At 43.1% G+C, this 20,225-nt stretch overlaps 1 protein-coding gene across 2 annotated transcripts in view; it reads right to left on the minus strand.

Moving 5' to 3' along the window:
* The window catches only part of map2k1 (mitogen-activated protein kinase kinase 1), a 76,715-nt gene that overhangs the window by 23,810 nt on the left and 32,680 nt on the right, over window positions 1-20,225 (minus strand). For both annotated transcript variants that reach the window (XM_045706260.1, XM_045706261.1), the window contains exon 4: window positions 6,460-6,537. In XM_045706260.1, the coding sequence (XP_045562216.1) occupies window positions 6,460-6,537 (78 nt within the window). The remainder of the gene's footprint in view (window positions 1-6,459; window positions 6,538-20,225) is intronic.

Here is a 20,225-nt window from a genome sequence, read left to right on the forward strand (position 1 = left end):
TGCTAACCTCTCACCATTACAATAACAGGGGAGGTTAGCATTTTATATCATAACCCCAAGACATGCTAACCTCTCACCATTACAATAACAGGGGAGGTTAGCATTTTATATCATACCCCCAAGACATGCTAACCTCTCACCATTACAATAACAGGGGAGGTTAGCATTTTATATCATAACCCCAAGACATGCTAACCTCTCACCATTACAATAACAGGGGAGGTTAGCATTTTATATCATACCCCAAGACATGCTAACCTCTCACCATTACAATAACAGGGGAGGTTAGCATTTTATATCATACCCCCAAGACATGCTAACCTCTCACCATTACAATAACAGGGGAGGTTAGCATTTTATATCATACCCCCAAGACATGCTAACCTCTCACCATTACAATAACAGGGGAGGTTAGCATTTTATATCATACCCCCAAGACATGCTAACCTCTCACCATTACAATAACAGGGGAGGTTAGCATTTTATATCATACCCCCAAGACATGCTAACCTCTCACCATTACAATAACAGGGGAGGTTAGCATTTTATATCATAACCCCAAGACATGCTATCCTCTCACCATTACAATAACAGGGGAGGTTAGCATTTTATATCATACCCCCAAGACATGCTAACCTCTCACCATTACAATAACAGGGGAGGTTAGCATTTTATATCATACCTCCAAGACATGCTAACCTCTCACCATTACAATAACAGGGGAGGTTAGCATTTTATATCATACCCCCAAGACATGCTAAACTCTCACCATTACAATAACAGGGGAGGTTAGCATTTTATATCATACCCCCAAGACATGCTAAACTCTCACCATTACAATAACAGGGGAGGTTAGCATTTTATATCATAACCCCAAGACATGCTATCCTCTCACCATTACAATAACAGGGGAGGTTAGCATTTTATATCATACCTCCAAGACATGCTAACCTCTCACCATTACAATAACAGGGGAGGTTAGCATTTTATATCATAACCCCAAGACATGCTATCCTCTCACCATTACAATAACAGGGGAGGTTAGCATTTTATATCATACCTCCAAGACATGCTAACCTCTCACCATTACAATAACAGGGGAGGTTAGCATTTTATATCATAACCCCAAGACATGCTAACCTCTCACCATTACAATAACAGGGGAGGTTAGCATTTTATATCATACCCCCAAGACATGCTAACCTCTCACCATTACAATAACAGGGGAGGTTAGCATTTTATATCATACCACCAAGACATGCTAACCTCTCACCATTACAATAACAGGGGAGGTTAGCATTTTATATCATAACCCCAAGACATGCTAACCTCTCACCATTACAATAACAGGGGAGGTTAGCATTTTATACCATACCCCCAAGACATGCTAACCTCTCACCATTACAATAACAGGGGAGGTTAGCATTTTATATCATACCTCCAAGACATGCTAACCTCTCACCATTACAATAACAGGGGAGGTTAGCATTTTATATCATAACCCCAAGACATGCTAACCTCTCACCATTACAATAACAGGGGAGGTTAGCATTTTATATCATACCCCCAAGACATGCTAACCTCTCACCATTACAATAACAGGTGAGGTTAGCATTTTATATCATACCCCAAGACATGCTAACCTCTCACCATTACAATAACAGGGGAGGTTAGCATTTTATATCATACCCCCAAGACATGCTAACCTCTCACCATTACAATAACAGGGGAGGTTAGCATTTTATATCATACCACCAAGACATGCTAACCTCTCGCCATTATAATAACAGGGGAGGTTAGCATTTTATATCATACCCCAAGACATGCTAACCTCTCACCATTACAATAACAGGGGAGGTTAGCATAACTCCAAGACATGCTAACCTCTCGCCATTACAATGACAGGGGAGGTTAGCATTTTATACCCCCAAGACATGCTAACCTCTCACCATTACAATAACAGGGAAGGTTAGCATTTTATATCATACCTCCAAGACATGCTAACATCTCACCATTACAATAACAGGGGAGATTAGCATTTTATATCACACCCCAAGACATGCTAACCTCTCACCATTACAATAACAGGGGAGGTTAGCATTTTATATCATACCCCCAAGACATGCTAACCTCTCACCATTACAATAACAGGGGAGGTTAGCATTTTATATCATACCCCCAAGACATGCTAACCTCTCACCATTACAATAACAGGGGAGGTTAGCATTATATATCATACCTTCAAGACATGCTAACCTCTCACCATTACAATAACAGGGGAGGTTAGCATTATATATCATACCTCCAAGACATGCTAACCTCTCGCCGTTACAATAACAGGGGAGGTTTCTCACTCAGGGGAGAGGTAGAGACAGAGCTGCATTTCCTATTACACTGTGACAAATACTCAGACCTAAGAGAATATTTATTTCCCAAAATGATCATTCAGTACAAAGAATATGAAATTATAAAATACGAAGAAAAAAAAAATCTCATATTTAATTGGGTGAAAAGCCAAAATGTGCAAATATGCCAAATATGTGTCCTACTGTCTCAAGCTGAGGGACAGCCAAATATGTGTCCTGTCTCAACCTGAGGGACAGCCAAATATGTGTCCTCCTGTCACAACCTGAGGGACAGCCAAATATGTGTCCTCCTGCCACAACCTGAGGGACAGCCAGATATGTGTCCTCCTGCCACAACCTGAAGGACAGCCAGATATGTGTCCTCCTGTCACAACCTGAGGGACAGCCAGATATGTGTCCTCCTGCCACAACCTGAGGGACAGCCAGATAGATATGTGTCCTCCTGTCTCAACCTGAGGGACAGCCAGATATGTGTCCTCCTGTCTCAACCTGAGGGACAGACAGATATGTGTCCTCCTGCCACAACCTGAGGGACAGCCAGATATGTGTCCTCCTGTCTCAACCTGAGGGACAGCCAGATATGTGTCCTCCTGCCACAACCTGAGGGACAGACAGATATGTGTCCTCCTGCCACAACCTGAGGGACAGCCAGATATGTGTCCTCCTGCCACAACCTGAGGGACAGCCAGACAGATATGTGTCCTCCTGTCTCAACCTGAGGGACAGCCAGATATGTGTCCTCCTGCCACAACCTGAGGGACAGCCAAATATGTGTCCTCCTGTCACAACCTGAGGGACAGCCAGATATGTGTCCTCCTGTCTCAACCTGAGGGACAGCCAGATATGTGTCCTCCTGCCACAACCTGAGGGACAGCCAGATATGTGTCCTCCTGTCTCAACCTGAGGGACAGCCAGATATGTGTCCTCCTGCCACAACCTGAGGGACAGCCAGATATGTGTCCTCCTGCCACAACCTGAGGGACAGCCAGATAGATATGTGTCCTCCTGTCACAACCTGAGGGACAGCCAGATATGTGTCCTCCTGCCACAACCTGAGGGACAGCCAGATAGATATGTGTCCTCCTGTCTCAACCTGAGGGACAGCCAGATATGTGTCCTCCTGCCACAACCTGAGGGACAGCCAGATAGATATGTGTCCTCCTGCCACAACCTGAGGGACAGACAGATATGTGTCCTCCTGTCACAACCTGAGGGACAGCCAGATAGATATGTGTCCTCCTGCCACAACCTGAGGGACAGACAGATATGTGTCCTCCTGTCTCAACCTGAGGGACAGCCAGATAGATATGTGTCCTCCTGCCACAACCTGAGGGACAGCCAGTGAAAAGTGCAATGTAATGTGGATAATATTTCCCATCTTGTTTTGTTTAGTCTTTCATACCAGGTCATGTGTCTTCTCAGTCATGTTGACACTGGTCTACTACCGTCGCTTTAATGTATTGTTGTTCTGATTAATACTGTTGTTGTAGTTGTTGTTGTTAATGGTAATCCCATGTCCACTACTACTATTATTACTGCTGGTGGTCCCACCATTTTTGTTATACACTACCGGTGAAAAGTTTGGGGTCCATTAAAATAACATCAAATTGATCAGAAGTACAGTGTAGACATTGTTAATATTGTAAATGACTATTGTAGCTGGAAACGGCTGATTTTTAATGGAATATCTACATAGGCGTACAGAGGTCCATTATCAGCAACCATCACTCTGTGTTCCAATGGCACGTTGTGTTAGCTAATCCATGTTTATCATTTTAAAAGGCTAATTGATCATGAGAAAACCCTTTCGCAATTATGTTAGCACAGCTGAAAACTGTTGTTCTGATTAAAGAAGCAATAAAACTGGCCTTCTTTAGACTAGTTGAGTATCTGGAGCATCAGCATTTGGGGGTTCGATTAAAGGCTCAAAATGGACAGAAACAAAGCCCTTTCTTCTGAAACTCTGGTCTTGTATACTTGTATGTATACTTTGACAATGTAAGTAATTTAACTAGCCATGTCAATAACATCTATTGAAATGAATTGAGAGAGACAGAGAGGGTCAGAGAGAGAGAGAGAGAGAGAGAGAGAGAGAGAGAGGGTCAGAGAGAGCGAGAGAGACAGAATAATTAAGGAAAGCTTAGACTAAGTACAGACTCAGTGAGCAAAGCCTTGCTATTGAGAAAGGCCGCCGTAGGCAGACCTGGCTCTCAAGAGAAGACAGGCTATGTGCAACACTGCCCACAATATGAGGTGGAAACTGAGCTGCACTTCCTAACCTCCTGCCAAATGTATGACCATATTAGAGACACATATTTCCCTCAGATTACACAGATCCACAAAGAATTAGAAAACTCCCATATCTACTGGGTGAAATACCACAGTGTTGCATCACAGCAGCAAGATTTGTGACCTGTTGCCACAAGAAAAGGGGCAACCAGTGAAGAACAAACACCATTGTAAATACAACCCATATTTATGCTTATTTATTTTCCCTTTTTGTACTTGTAACTATTTGCACATCGTTACAACACTGTATATAGACACAATATGACATTTGTAATGTCTCTATTCTTTTGGAACTTTTGTGAGTGTAATGTTTACTGTTAATTTTTATTGTTTATTTCACTTTTGTTTATTATCTATTTCACTGGCTTTGGCAACGTTTCCCATGTCAATAAAGCCCTTAAATTGAAATTTAACATGAGAGAGGGTCAGACAGAGAGAGGGTCAGAGAGAGAGAGGGTCAGAGAGAGAGGGTCAGAGAGAGAGAGGGTCAGACAGAGAGAGGGTCAGAGAGAGGGTCAGAGAGAGAGAGGGTCAGACAGAGAGAGGGTCAGAGAGAGAGAGAGGGTCAGAGAGAGAGAGGGTCAGAGAGAGGGTCAGAGAGAGAGAGGGTCAGAGAGAGGGTCAGACAGAGAGAGGGTCAGAGAGAGAGGGTCAGACAGAAACAGGGTCAGAGAGAGAGAGGGGGTCAGAGAGAGAGGGGGTCAGAGAGAGAGAGAGAGAGGGTCAGAGAGAGAGGGTCAGAGAGAAACAGGGTCAGAGATAGAGAGGGTCAGACAGAGACAGGGTCAGAGAGAAACAGGGTCAGAGAGAAACAGGGTCAGAGAGAGAGAGGGTCAGAGAGAGAGAGGGTCAGAGAGAGGGTCAGAGAGATAGATGAAGAGAGAGGGTCAGAGAGAGAGAGGGTCAGAGAGATAGAGAGGGTCAGAGAGAGAGAGGGTCAGAGAGAGAGAGGGTCAGAGAGAGAGAGGGTCAGAGAGAGAGGGGGTCAGAGAGAGAGAGGGGGTCAGAGAGATAGATGAAGAGAGAGGGTCAGAGAGAGGGTCAGAGAGAGAGGGTCAGAGAGAAACAGGGTCAGAGATAGAGGGTCAGAGAGAGAGAGGGTCAGACAGAGAGAGGGGGTCAGAGAGATAGATGAAGAGAGAGGGTCAGAGAGAGGGTCAGAGAGAGAGAGGGTCAGAAAGAGGGTCAGAGAGAGGGTCAGAGAGAGAGAGAGGGTCAGAGAGAGAGGGGGTCAGAGAGAGAGAGAGGGTCAGAGAGAGAGAGGGTCAGAGAGAGAGGGGGTCAGAGAGAGAGGGGGTCAGAGAGATAGATGAAGAGAGAGGGTCAGAGAGAGAGAGGGTCAGAGAGATAGAGAGGGTCAGAGAGAGAGAGGGTCAGAGAGAGAGAGGGTCAGAGAGAGAGAGGGTCAGAGAGAGAGAGGGTCAGAGAGAGAGGGGGTCAGAGAGAGAGAGGGGGTCAGAGAGGATGAGAGAGAGGGTCAGAGAGAGGGGGTCAGAGAGAAACAGGGTCAGAGATAGAGAGGGTCAGAGAGAGAGAGGGTCAGACAGAGAGAGGGGGTCAGAGAGATAGATGAAGAGAGAGGGTCAGAGAGAGGGTCAGAGAGAGAGAGGGTCAGAGAGAGAGAGGGTCAGAGAGAAACAGGGTCAGAGAGAGGGTCAGAGAGATAGAGAGGGTCAGACAGAGAGAGAGAGAGGGTCAGAGAGAGAGATGAAGAGAGAGGGTCAGAGAGAGGGTCAGAGAGAGAGAGAGGGTCAGAGAGATAGATGAAGAGAGAGATAAACATAGATGTGTTTGAGGTACCCACAGCGATGCTGACTTTCCCCAGGATCTGTTCTGGTATCTTTCCTGCTTTCTTCAGAGACTGATCCAGAGAACCACCGTCCTGCAGACAGAGAGATGGACGGGAACAGAGGAACAGAGAGAGGGGACGGGGACAGAGGAACAGAGAGATGGACAGAAGAAGGTATTTTAAATAATTTAACTTCATTACAGTAAAAGGTTCAGACACCTAATTAATACTAATTAATACACTTGTTATTTATTAATTTTTTGCTCCTTTGCACCCCAGTATCTCTACTTGCACATTCATCTTCTGCACATCTATCACTCCATTGTTAAATTTCTATATTGTACTTTTTTCGCCACTCCGGCCTATTTATTGCCTTACCTCCCTTATCCTGCTTCATTTGCACACACTGTATATAGACTTTTCTACTGTATTATTGACTGTATGTTTGTTTTACTCCATGTGTAACTCTGTGTTGTTGTATGTTGTCGAACTGCTTTGCTTTATCTTGGCCAGGTCGCAGTTGTAAATGAGAACTTGTTCTCAACCAGCCTAGCTGGTTAAATAAAGGTGAAATTATATATAATTATAAATGTTTTATTTTACTGAGTATAGTAGTAGTACCATACAGATGCTGATCTCTATCACATGTAGTTAGTATAGTAGTATATCACAACTGCCCGAGAAACCCTTGGATTGTGAGGTCACGGCCAGGGATCATTTACATTTTTAGTCATTTAGCAGACGCTCTTATCCAGAGCGACTTACAGTAGTGAATGCATACATTTCATACATTTTTTTTCTCCATACTGGTCCCCCGTGGGAATCGAACCCACAACCCTGGCATTGCAAACACCATGCTCTACCAACTGAGCCACACGTGGACTGGATCAGCCATTGTTGACAGCAACCCTGGAGCAATTAGCATTAAGTGCCTTGTTCAAGGTCACCGAGAGCAGATTTTTCACCTAGGGGATTCGAACCAGGGACATTTCGGTTACTGGCCCAACGCTTTAACCGCTAAGCTACCTGCCATCCTGTGTAGTATAACGAGACTAAAACACAGATAATGACTTGGTGTAAAAGATGGAGACTCATGATCAACCAGACTAAAACACAGATAATGCATTATAGAAAACCAGCGACTAAGTGAAGTGTTTTTTTCAGTTTTGTTTTGGCGAAGACATTCTGGAGTTTACTTGCATTTATAAATATTTGGGTATTTTTTTTTTTTTAATTGATGAACATATTACCTTTCTATACGGAACATCTGCCCTGGACGACTCAGGAAGTAGAGCTCTCGGGGGAGTTTTATAGGAAGAACAAAAACCAATCAAAGAGTTTGGTTATGCGACATATTCCAAACTGGAGCCAGTGGGTTTGGCGACGAATATGAAGCGAGGGCCAAACAACCATATTCCAAACTGTATCAGACATGTGTCTGTCCTGTTCTGAACTTAAGAGGTATTTTAAAAAAAAACGAACATGTTCATAACAGAGGAGTACAATACTTTTTAGGTGTCCACAAAGTTTGCACCTGTACTTGCAATAACAGGTGAAATGGGCTGGGGAACCCTGTGAGGTGAGATGGAAGGTGAGACTTTGGAATAGAATGTTCAATAGGCCAACAGCCAGAATAGCTAGTCAAGTTTTTCAATGGAATCTATATTTTTTTCATTTATTTTTTAAAATTTATTTCACCTTTATTTAACCAGGTAGGCTCGTTGAGAACAAGTTCTCATTTGCAACTGCGACCTGGCCAAGATAAAGCAATTCGACACATACAACAACACAGAGTTACACATGGAGTAAACAAAACATACAGTCAATAATACAGTAGAACAAAAGAAATGTGCAAATGAGGTGCAAATGAGGTAAGTTAAGGCAATAAATAGGCCATGGTGGCGAAGTAATTACAATATAGCAATTAAACACTGGAATGATAGAATGTGCAGAAGATGAATGTGCAAGTAGAGATACTGGGGTGCAAAGGAGCAAGATAGATGGGCTATTTACAGATGGGCTATGTACAGGTGCAGTGATCTGTGAGCTGCTCTGACAGCTGGTGCTTAAAGCTAGTGAGGGAGATATGAGTCTCCAGCTTCAGTGATTTTTGCAGTTCGTTCCAGTCACTGGTAGCAGAGAACTGGAAGGAGAGACGGCCAAAGGAGGAATTGGCTTTGGGGGTGACCAGAGAGATATACCTGCTGGAGCGCGTGCTACAGGTGGGTGCTGCTATGGTGACCAGCGAGCTGAGATAAGGCGGGGCTTTACCTAGCAAAGACTTATAGATGACCTGGAGCCAGTGGGTTTGGCGACGAGTATGAAGCGAGGGCCAGCCAACGAGAGCATACAGGTCGTAATGGTGGGTAGTGTATGGGGCTTTGGTGACAAAACGGATGGCACTGTGATAGACTGCATCCAGTTTATTAAGTAGAGTGTTGGAGGCTATTTTGTAAATGTCATCACCGAAGTCGAGGATCGGTAGGATGGTCAGTTTTACGAGGGTATGTTTGGCAGCATGAGTGAAGGATGCTTTGTTGCGATATAGGAAGCCGATTCTAGATTTCATTTTGGATTGGAGATGTTTAATGTGAGTCTGGAAGGAGAGTTTACAGTCTAACCAGACACCCAGGTATTTGTAGTTGTCCACATATTCTAAGTCAGAGCCGTCCAGAGTAGTGATGCTGGACGGGCGAGTAGGTGCAGGCAGCGATCGGTTGAATAGCATGCATTTAGTTTTACTTGCGTTTAAGAGCAGTTGGAGGCCACGGAAGGAGAGTTGTATGGCATTGAAGCTCGTCTGGAGGTTAGTTAACACAGTGTCAAAAGAGGGGCCAGAAGTATACAGAATGGTGTCGTCTGCGTAGAGGTGGATCAGAGAATCACCAGCAGCAAGAGCAACATCACTGATGTATACAGAGAAGAGAGTCGGCCCGAGAATTGAACCCTGTGGCACCCCATAGAGACTGCCAGAGGTCCGGACTACAGGCCCTCTGATTTGACACACTGAACTCTGTCAGAGAAGTAGTTGGTGAACCAGGCGAGGCAGTCATTAGAGAAACCAAGGCTGTCGAGTCTGCCGATAAGAATGTGGTGATTGACAGAGTCGAAAGCCTTGGCCAGGTCGATGAATACGGCTGCACAGTAATGTCTCCTATCGATGGCGGTTATGATTGGAAAGCAATCTTTTCCAAAGATTGGAAAGCAGCTGCGGTCATCCCCCTCTTCAAAGGGGGGGACACGCTAGACCCAAACTGCTAGCTAGTCATGGATGCTCTGAAACCAGATTGCATAGCGGAGAAGGTACAGTGGGATTCGAAATGGTCGGTAATCTGTTTGTTAACTTGGCTTTCGAAGACCTTAGAAAGCCAGGGTAGGATATATATAGGTCTGTAGCAGTTTGGGTCTAGAGTGTCACCCCCTTTGAAGAGGGGGATGACCGCGGCAGCTTTCCAATCTTTGGGAATCTTAGACGATACGAAAGAGAGGTTGAACAGGCTAGTAATAGGGGTTGCAAAAATCCATAAAGGGGAAGCCTGGGCAACTGAAATGTCTGACCTTTTTAAACAGTCTGACTGTGAATATCTGACTATGAAAAACCAAATGAAGGGAGACATAGATATGATTAAAAAAACAACTGGTGATGAAATATAAAAAAATATAAAATGGTTTAGAGGAGATTAATCATAAACTCAAATTGAGAACCTTTTGTTTGATTCAGGGTGAATTTGTTGTGTCAGAGATATAATTATGTATAACCGAGCTAAAAGCAAGAGATCGCTATGTGCACAGATAAGATCAGGGATATTGCCTCTGCGTATTGAAACAGGTCGGGTATTGTGGTGAAATGGAAAAGGAAAGCCTATGTAATTATTGTGACCTCAAAGAAATAGAGAGTGAAACTAATTTTATCCTCTGTTGCCCTTTCTACCGCGATATACGCTCGCTCTTATTCCAGAAAGCACACCGGATATACCCTGGCATTATGTGGCTGAGTGATGAGGAGGCAGACCACCAGATATACCCTGGTATTATGTAGCCATGAGGAGACAGACCACCAGATATACCCTGGTATTATGTAGCCATGAGGAGACAGACCACCAGATATACCCTGGTATTATGTAGCTGAGGAGACAGACCACCAGATATACCCTGGTATTATGTAGCCATGAGGAGGCAGACCACCAGATATACCCTGGTATTATGTAGCCATGAGGAGGCAGACCACCAGATATACCCTGGTATTATGTAGCCATGAGGAGACAGACCACCAGATATACCCTGGTATTATGTAGCCATGAGGAGACAGACCACCAGATATACCCTGGTATTATGTAGTCATGAGGAGACAGACCACCAGATATACCCTGGTATTATGTAGCTGAGGAGACAGACCACCAGATATACCCTGGTATTATGTAGTCATGAGGAGACAGACCACCAGATATACCCTGGTATTATGTAGCTGAGGAGACAGACCACCAGATATACCCTGGTATTATGTAGCCATGAGGAGACAGACCACCAGATATACCCTGGTATTATGTAGCTGAGGAGACAGACCACCAGATATACCCTGGTATTATGTAGCCATGAGGAGACAGACCACCAGATATACCCTGGTATTATGTAGCCATGAGGAGACAGACCACCAGATATACCCTGGTATTATGTAGCTGAGGAGACAGACCACCAGATATATCCTGGTATTATGTAGTCATGAGGAGACAGACCACCAGATATACCCTGGTATTATGTAGCCATGAGGAGACAGACCACCAGATATACCCTGGTATTATGTAGCTGAGCCATGAGGAGACAGACCACCAGATATACCCTGGTATTATGTAGCTGAGCCATGAGGAGGCAGACCACCAGATATACCCTGGTATTATGTAGCCATGAGGAGACAGACCACCAGATATACCCTGGTATTATGTAGCCATGAGGAGACAGACCACCAGATATACCCTGGTATTATGTAGCTGAGGAGACAGACCACCAGATATACCCTGGTATTATGTAGCTGAGGAGACAGACCACCAGATATACCCTGGTATTATGTAGCCATGAGGAGGCAGACCACCAGATATACCCTGGTATTATGTAGCCATGAGGAGACAGACCACCAGATATACCCTGGTATTATGTAGCCATGAGGAGACAGACCACCAGATATACCCTGGTATTATGTAGCCATGAGGAGACAGACCACCAGATATACCCTGGTATTATGTAGCCATGAGGAGACAGACCACCAGATATACCCTGGTATTATGTAGCTGAGGAGACAGACCACCAGATATACCCTGGTATTATGTAGCCATGAGGAGACAGACCACCAGATATACCCTGGTATTATGTAGCCATGAGGAGACAGACCACCAGATATACCCTGGTATTATGTAGCTGAGGAGACAGACCACCAGATATACCCTGGTATTATGTAGCCATGAGGAGACAGACCACCAGATATACCCTGGTATTATGTAGCCATGAGGAGACAGACCACCAGATATACCCTGGTATTATGTAGCTGAGCCATGAGGAGACAGACCACCAGATATACCCTGGTATTATGTAGCCATGAGGAGACAGACCACCAGATATACCCTGGTATTATGTAGCCATGAGGAGACAGACCACCAGATATACCCTGGTATTATGTAGCCATGAGGAGACAGACCACCAGATATACCCTGGTATTATGTAGTCATGAGGAGACAGACCACCAGATATACCCTGGAATTATGTAGCCATGAGGAGACAGACCACCAGATATACCCTGGTATTATGTAGCCATGAGGAGACAGACCACCAGATATACCCTGGTATTATGTAGCCATGAGGAGACAGACCACCAGATATACCCTGGTATTATGTAGCCATGAGGAGACAGACCACCAGATATACCCTGGTATTATGTAGCTATGAGGAGACAGACCACCAGATATACCCTGGTATTATGTAGCTGAGGAGACAGACCACCAGATATACCCTGGTTTTATGTAGCCATGAGGAGACAGACCACCAGATATACCCTGGTATTATGTAGTCATGAGGAGACAGACCACCAGATATACCCTGGTATTATGTAGCCATGAGGAGACAGACCACCAGATATACCCTGGTATTATGTAGCCATGAGGAGACAGACCACCAGATATACCCTGGTATTATGTAGCCATGAGGAGACAGACCACCAGATATACCCTGGTATTATGTAGCCATGAGGAGACAGACCACCTGATATAACCTGGTATTATGTAGCCATGAGGAGACAGACCACCAGATATACCCTGGTATTATGTAGCTGAGGAGACAGACCACCAGATATATCCTGGTATTATGTAGTCATGAGGAGACAGACCACCAGATATACCCTGGTATTATGTAGCCATGAGGAGACAGACCACCAGATATACCCTGGTATTATGTAGCTGAGCCATGAGGAGACAGACCACCAGATATACCCTGGTATTATGTAGCCATGAGGAGGCAGACCACCAGATATACCCTGGTATTATGTAGCTATGAGGAGACAGACCACCAGATATACCCTGGTATTATGTAGCCATGAGGAGACAGACCACCAGATATACCCTGGTATTATGTAGCCATGAGGAGACAGACCACCAGATATACCCTGGTATTATGTAGCTGAGGAGACAGACCACCAGATATACCCTGGTATTATGTAGCCATGAGGAGACAGACCACCAGATATACCCTGGTATTATGTAGCCATGAGGAGACAGACCACCAGATATACCCTGGTATTATGTAGCCATGAGGAGACAGACCACCAGATATACCCTGGTATTATGTAGCCATGAGGAGACAGACCACCAGATATACCCTGGTATTATGTAGCCATGAGGAGACAGACCACCAGATATACCCTGGTATTATGTAGCCATGAGGAGGCAGACCACCAGATATACCCTGGTATTATGTAGTCATGAGGAGACAGACCACCAGATATACCCTGGTATTATGTAGCCATGAGGAGACAGACCACCAGATATACCCTGGTATTATGTAGTCATGAGGAGACAGACCACCAGATATACCCTGGTATTATGTAGCTGAGGAGACAGACCACCAGATATACCCTGGTATTATGTAGCCATGAGGAGACAGACCACCAGATATACCCTGGTATTATGTAGCCATGAGGAGACAGACCACCAGATATACCCTGGTATTATGTAGCCATGAGGAGACAGACCACCAGATATACCCTGGTATTATGTAGCCATGAGGAGACAGACCACCAGATATACCCTGGTATTATGTAGCCATGAGGAGACAGACCACCAGATATACCCTGGTATTATGTAGCTGAGGAGACAGACCACCAGATATACCCTGGTATTATGTAGCCATGAGGAGACAGACCACCAGATATACCCTGGTATTATGTAGCCATGAGGAGACAGACCACCAGATATACCCTGGTATTATGTAGCCATGAGGAGACAGACCACCAGATATACCCTGGTATTATGTAGCCATGAGGAGACAGACCACCAGATATACCCTGGTATTATGTAGCCATGAGGAGACAGACCACCAGATATACCCTGGTATTATGTAGCTGAGGAGACAGACCACCAGATATACCCTGGTATTATGTAGCCATGAGGAGACAGACCACCAGATATACCCTGGTATTATGTAGCCATGAGGAGACAGACCACCAGATATACCCTGGTATTATGTAGTCATGAGGAGGCAGACCACCAGATATACCCTGGTATTATGTAGCCATGAGGAGACAGACCACCAGATATACCCTGGTATTATGTAGCTGAGGAGACAGACCACCAGATATACCCTGGTATTATGTAGCCATGAGGAGACAGACCACCAGATATACCCTGGTATTATGTAGCCATGAGGAGACAGACCACCAGATATACCCTGGTATTATGTAGCCATGAGGAGACAGACCACCAGATATACCCTGGTATTATATAGCTATGAGGAGACAGACCACCAGATATACCCTGGTATTATGTAGCTGAGGAGACAGACCACCAGATATACCCTGGTATTATGTAGCCATGAGGAGACAGACCACCAGATATACCCTGGTATTATGTAGCCATGAGGAGACAGACCACCAGATATACCCTGGTATTATGTAGCCATGAGGAGACAGACCACCAGATATACCCTGGTATTATGTAGTCATGAGGAGACAGACCACCAGATATACCCTGGTATTATGTAGCCATGAGGAGACAGACCACCAGATATACCCTGGTATTATGTAGCCATGAGGAGACAGACCACCAGATATACCCTGGTATTATGTAGCCATGAGGAGACAGACCACCAGATATACCCTGGTATTATGTAGCTGAGTGATGAGGAGAAATGTAAATGGTTTTTTTGTCCATTGTGTATTTCTGTTTGCAGAATATTTACATAAAGCCTGGAAATGTTTTTAAAAAAGCTACCTATATTTAAACAGTAATAATATTTATCTTCCATGTGGGTAATGGTGTGTGTATATAGATTGTGTCAAGGCTTGTCTACCACGTGAATCTTCTCTTTGAGTCAGACTGGTTTCAAGTTTCTTCTGTATTTATTTGTCTGTTTATGGTATATGTTTTTTTTTTTAGGTCTTGGCTGATTTATTTCATTTTCCCAATGATGTCAAGCAAAGAGGCACTGAGTTTGAAGGTATGCCTTGAAATACATCCACAGGTACACCTCCAATTGACTCAAATGATGTCAATTAGCCTATCAGAAGCTTCTAAAGCCGTGACATAATTTTCTGGAATTTTCCAAGCTGTTTAAAGGCACCAGTCAACTTAGTGTATGTAAACTTCTGACCCGCTGGAATTGTGATACAGTGAATTATAAGTGAAATAATCTGTCTGTACACAATTGTTGGAAAAATTATTTGTGTCATGCACAAAGTAGATGTCCTAACCGACTTGCCAAAACTATAGTTTGATAACAAGAAATTTGTGGAGTGGTTGAAAAACGAGTTTTAATGACTCCATCCTAAGTGTATGTAAACTTCCAACTTCAACTGTATGTAGTGTATTATTGCACTGCTCTAGGGATGTAATTATTGTTTGGAATTTATTGACTATTAAGTATTGATGTACTGTATTGTTTCCACTCTTTATGTGATGCTCAATGCAGAGAACCCCAGAAGAAGAATAATCATTTAATTACCATAATGAATTATTGTAATGTTTGTTAATGTGCCAATTAATCCCATAAGGGATGGGTTGCCAATTAATCCCATAAGGGATGGATTACCAATTAATCCCATAAGGGATGGGTTACCAATTAATCCCATAAGGGATGGGTTACCAATTAATCCCATAAGGGATGGGTTACCAATTAATCCCATAAGGGATGGGTTACCAATTAATCCCATAAGGGATGGGTTACCAATTAATCCCATAAAGGATGGGTTACCAATTAATCCCATAAGGGATGGATTACCAATTAATCCCATAAGGGATGGGTTACCAATTAATCCCATAAGGGATGGGTTGCCAATTAATCACATAAGGGATGGGCTGCCAATTAATCCCATAAGGGATGGATTACCAATTAATCCCATAAGGGATGGGTTACCAATTAATCCCATAAGGGATGGGTTGCCAATTAATCCCATAAGGGATGGGTTGCCAATTTGACATCAAAATAAAATGTCATTCATTCATTCATTGTACATTTTTACATTTACATTTTAGTCATTTTAGCAGACGCTCTTATCCAGAGCGATTTACAGTAGTGAATGCATACATTTCATTAATTAAAAATAAAATACATTCGTACTGGCCCCCCGTGTAGTGTAGTATAGTGTAGTGTAGTATAGTGTAGTGTAGTATAATGTAGTGTAGTACAGTGTAGTATAGTGTAGAATAGTATAGTGTAGTGTAGTATAGTGTAGTGTAGTATAATGTAGTGTAGTACAGTGAAGTGTTGTGTGATATAGTGTATTATGGTGTGGTTTAGTGTAGTGCAGTACGGTGTAGTATAGTGTAGTGTGGTAAAGTGTAGTATAGTGTAGTACAGTGTAGTGTGGTATAGGTTAGTACAGTGTGGTAAAGTGTAGTATAGTGCAGTGTAGTATTGTGTAGTGTGGTGTAGTATAGTGTAGTATAGTGTGGTATAGTGTAGTATAGTGCAGTGTAGTATAGTGTGGTGGAGTGTAGTGTAACCTATTGTAGTGAAGTTTAGTGTAGTGTGGTGTAGTATAGCATAGTATAGTATAGTGTGGTATAGTATAGTATAATGTTGTGTCGTGTAGTGTACTGCGGTGTAGTATACTGCAGTGTAGTATAGTGTAGTACAGTGCAGTGTAGTATCGTGTAGTATGTTGTGCTATAGTGTAGTGTGGTGTAGTATAGTATAGTACGGTATAGTGTAGTATAGTGTAGTATAGTGTAGTGTGGTATAGTGTAGTATATTGTAGTATAGTAGTACCATGTGTTCCATACAGATGCTGATCTCTCCATCACTGTAGAAGGTGTAGTATAGTGTAGTATAGTATAATGTAGTACAGTAAAGTGTAGTATAGTGTAATATAATGTTGTGTAGCATAGTATAGTATAGTGTGGTATACTGTAGTGTAGTATAGTGTAGTGTGGTGTTGTATAGTGTAGTTTAGTAAAGCGTAGTGTAGAATAGTGTAGTATAGTATGGTGTAGTATGGTATAGTGTAGTATGGTGTAGCATAGTGTAGTATAGTGTAGTATGGTGTAGTATAGTGTAGTATGGTGTAGCATAGTGTAGTATGGTGTAGTGTAGTATAGTGTAGTACAGTATAGTGTGGTGTAGTGTGGTGTAGTATAGCATTGTATAGTGTAGTATAGTGTAGTATAGTGTAGTATGGTGTAGTATGGTAGTACCATGTGTTCCATACAGATGCTGATCTCTCCATCGCTGTAGAAGGTGTAGCATAGTGTAGTACAGTGAAGTATAGCGTAGTATAGTGTAGTATTATGTAGTGTAGTATAGTATAGGGTAGTATGGTGTGGTATAACGCAGTGTGGTATAGTGCAGGAGAGTGCAGTGTGGTATAGTATTACGTAGTATGGTATATTGTAGTATAGTGCAGCGTAGTATAGTATAGTATAGTGCATTGTAATATAGTGTGGTGTAGTATGGCATAGTGAAGTATAGTATGGTGTAGTATAGTATAGTACGGTATAGTGTAGTGTGGTATAGCATAGTATAGTATGCTGTGGTATACTATAATATGGTATAGTGTAGTACTGTGAAGTATAGTATAGCACAGTGTAGTATAGTGTGGTATAGTGTAGTGTGGTATAGTGTAGTGTGGTGTGGTGTAGTACAGTACAATATGGTGTGGTGTAGTATTGTGTAGTATAGTGTGGTGTAGTATGGCACAGTGAAGGATAGTATGGTGTAGTATAGTATAGTGCAGTATAGTGTAGTATGTTGTGGTATGGTGTAGTATACTATAATATGGTGTAGTATAGTGTAGTATGGTAGTGCCATGTGTTCCATACAGATGCTGATCTCTCCATCGCTGTAGAAGGTGTAGTATAGTATAGGGTAGTGTAGTATAGTGTAGTATGGTGTTGTATGGTGTAGTACGGTGTAGTATAGTGTAGTATGGTATGGCGTAGTATAGTGTGGTATAGTGTAGTATAGTGTAGTGTAGTGTAGTATAGTGTAGTACCATGTGTTCCATACAGATGCTGATCTCTCCATCGCTGTACAAGGTGTAGTATAGTGTAGTATGGTGTAGTACGGTGTAGTATAGTGTAGTATGGTGTAGTACAGTGTAGTATAGTGTAGTATAGCAGTACCATGTGTTCCATACAGATGCTGATCTCTCCATCGCTGTAGAAGGTGTAGTATAGTATAGGGTAGTGTAGCATGGTGTAGTATGGTGTAGTACAGTGTAGTATAGTGTAGTATAGCAGTACCATGTGTTCCATACAGATGCTGATCTCTCCATCGCTGTAGAAGGTGTAGTATAGTATAGGGTAGTGTAGCATGGTGTAGTATGGTGTAGTACAGTGTAGTATAGTGTAGTATAGCAGTACCATGTGTTCCATACAGATGCTGATCTCTCCATCGCTGTAGAAGGTGTAGTATAGTATAGGGTAGTGTAGTATGGTGTAGTACAGTGTAGTACAGTGTAGTATAGTGTAGTATAGCAGTACCATGTGTTCCATACAGATGCTGATCTCTCCATCGCTGTAGAAGGTGTAGTATAGTATAGGGTAGTGTAGCATGGTGTAGTATGGTGTAGTACAGTGTAGTATAGTGTAGTATAGCAGTACCATGTGTTCCATACAGATGCTGATCTCTCCATCGCTGTAGAAGGTGTAGTATAGTATAGGGTAGTGTAGCATGGTGTAGTATGGTGTAGTACAGTGTAGTGTAGTGTAGTATAGCAGTACCATGTGTTCCATACAGATGCTGATCTCTCCATCGCTGTAGAAGGTGTAGTATAGTATAGGGTAGTGTAGCATGGTGTAGTATGGTGTAGTACAGTGTAGTATAGTGTAGTATAGCAGTACCATGTGTTCCATACAGATGCTGATCTCTCCATCGCTGTAGAAGGTGTAGTATAGTATAGGGTAGTGTAGCATGGTGTAGTATGGTGTAGTACAGTGTAGTATAGTGTAGTATAGCAGTACCATGGGTTCCATACAGATGCTGATCTCTCCATCGCTGTAGAAGGTGTAGTATAGTATAGGGTAGTGTAGCATGGTGTAGTACGGTGTAGTACAGTGTAGTATAGTGTAGTATAGCAGTACCATGTGTTCCATACAGATGCTGATCTCTCCATCGCTGTAGAAGGTGTAGTATAGTATAGGGTAGTGTAGCATGGTGTAGTATGGTGTAGTACAGTGTAGTATAGTGTAGTATAGCAGTACCATGTGTTCCATACAGATGCTGATCTCTCCATCGCTGTAGAAGGTGTAGTATAGTATAGGGTAGTGTAGCATGGTGTAGTATGGTGTAGTACAGTGTAGTATAGTGTAGTATAGCAGTACCATGTGCTCCATACAGATGCTGATCTCTCCATCGCTGTAGAAGGTGTAGTATAGTATAGGGTAGTGTAGCATGGTGTAGTATGGTGTAGTACAGTGTAGTATAGTGTAGTATAGCAGTACCATGTGTTCCATACAGATGCTGATCTCTCCATCGCTGTAGAAGGTGTAGTATAGTATAGGGTAGTGTAGCATGGTGTAGTATGGTGTAGTACAGTGTAGTGTAGTGTAGTATAGCAGTACCATGTGTTCCATACAGATGCTGATCTCTCCATCGCTGTAGAAGGTGTAGTATAGTATAGGGTAGTGTAGCATGGTGTAGTATGGTGTAGTACAGTGTAGTATAGTGTAGTATAGCAGTACCATGTGTTCCATACAGATGCTGATCTCTCCATCGCTGTAGAAGGTGTAGTATAGTATAGGGTAGTGTAGCATGGTGTAGTATGGTGTAGTACAGTGTAGTATAGTGTAGTATAGCAGTACCATGTGTTCCATACAGATGCTGATCTCTCCATCGCTGTAGAAGGTGTAGTATAGTATAGGGTAGTGTAGCATGGTGTAGTATGGTGTAGTACAGTGTAGTATAGTGTAGTATAGCAGTACCATGTGTTCCATACAGATGCTGATCTCTCCATCGCTGTAGAAGGTGTAGTATAGTATAGGGTAGTGTAGCATGGTGTAGTATGGTGTAGTACAGTGTAGTATAGTGTAGTATAGCAGTACCATGGGTTCCATACAGATGCTGATCTCTCCATCGCTGTAGAAGGT

This window comes from Salmo salar, chromosome ssa23, assembly GCF_905237065.1.
Source record: "Salmo salar chromosome ssa23, Ssal_v3.1, whole genome shotgun sequence".
Taxonomy (NCBI): domain Eukaryota; kingdom Metazoa; phylum Chordata; class Actinopteri; order Salmoniformes; family Salmonidae; genus Salmo; species Salmo salar.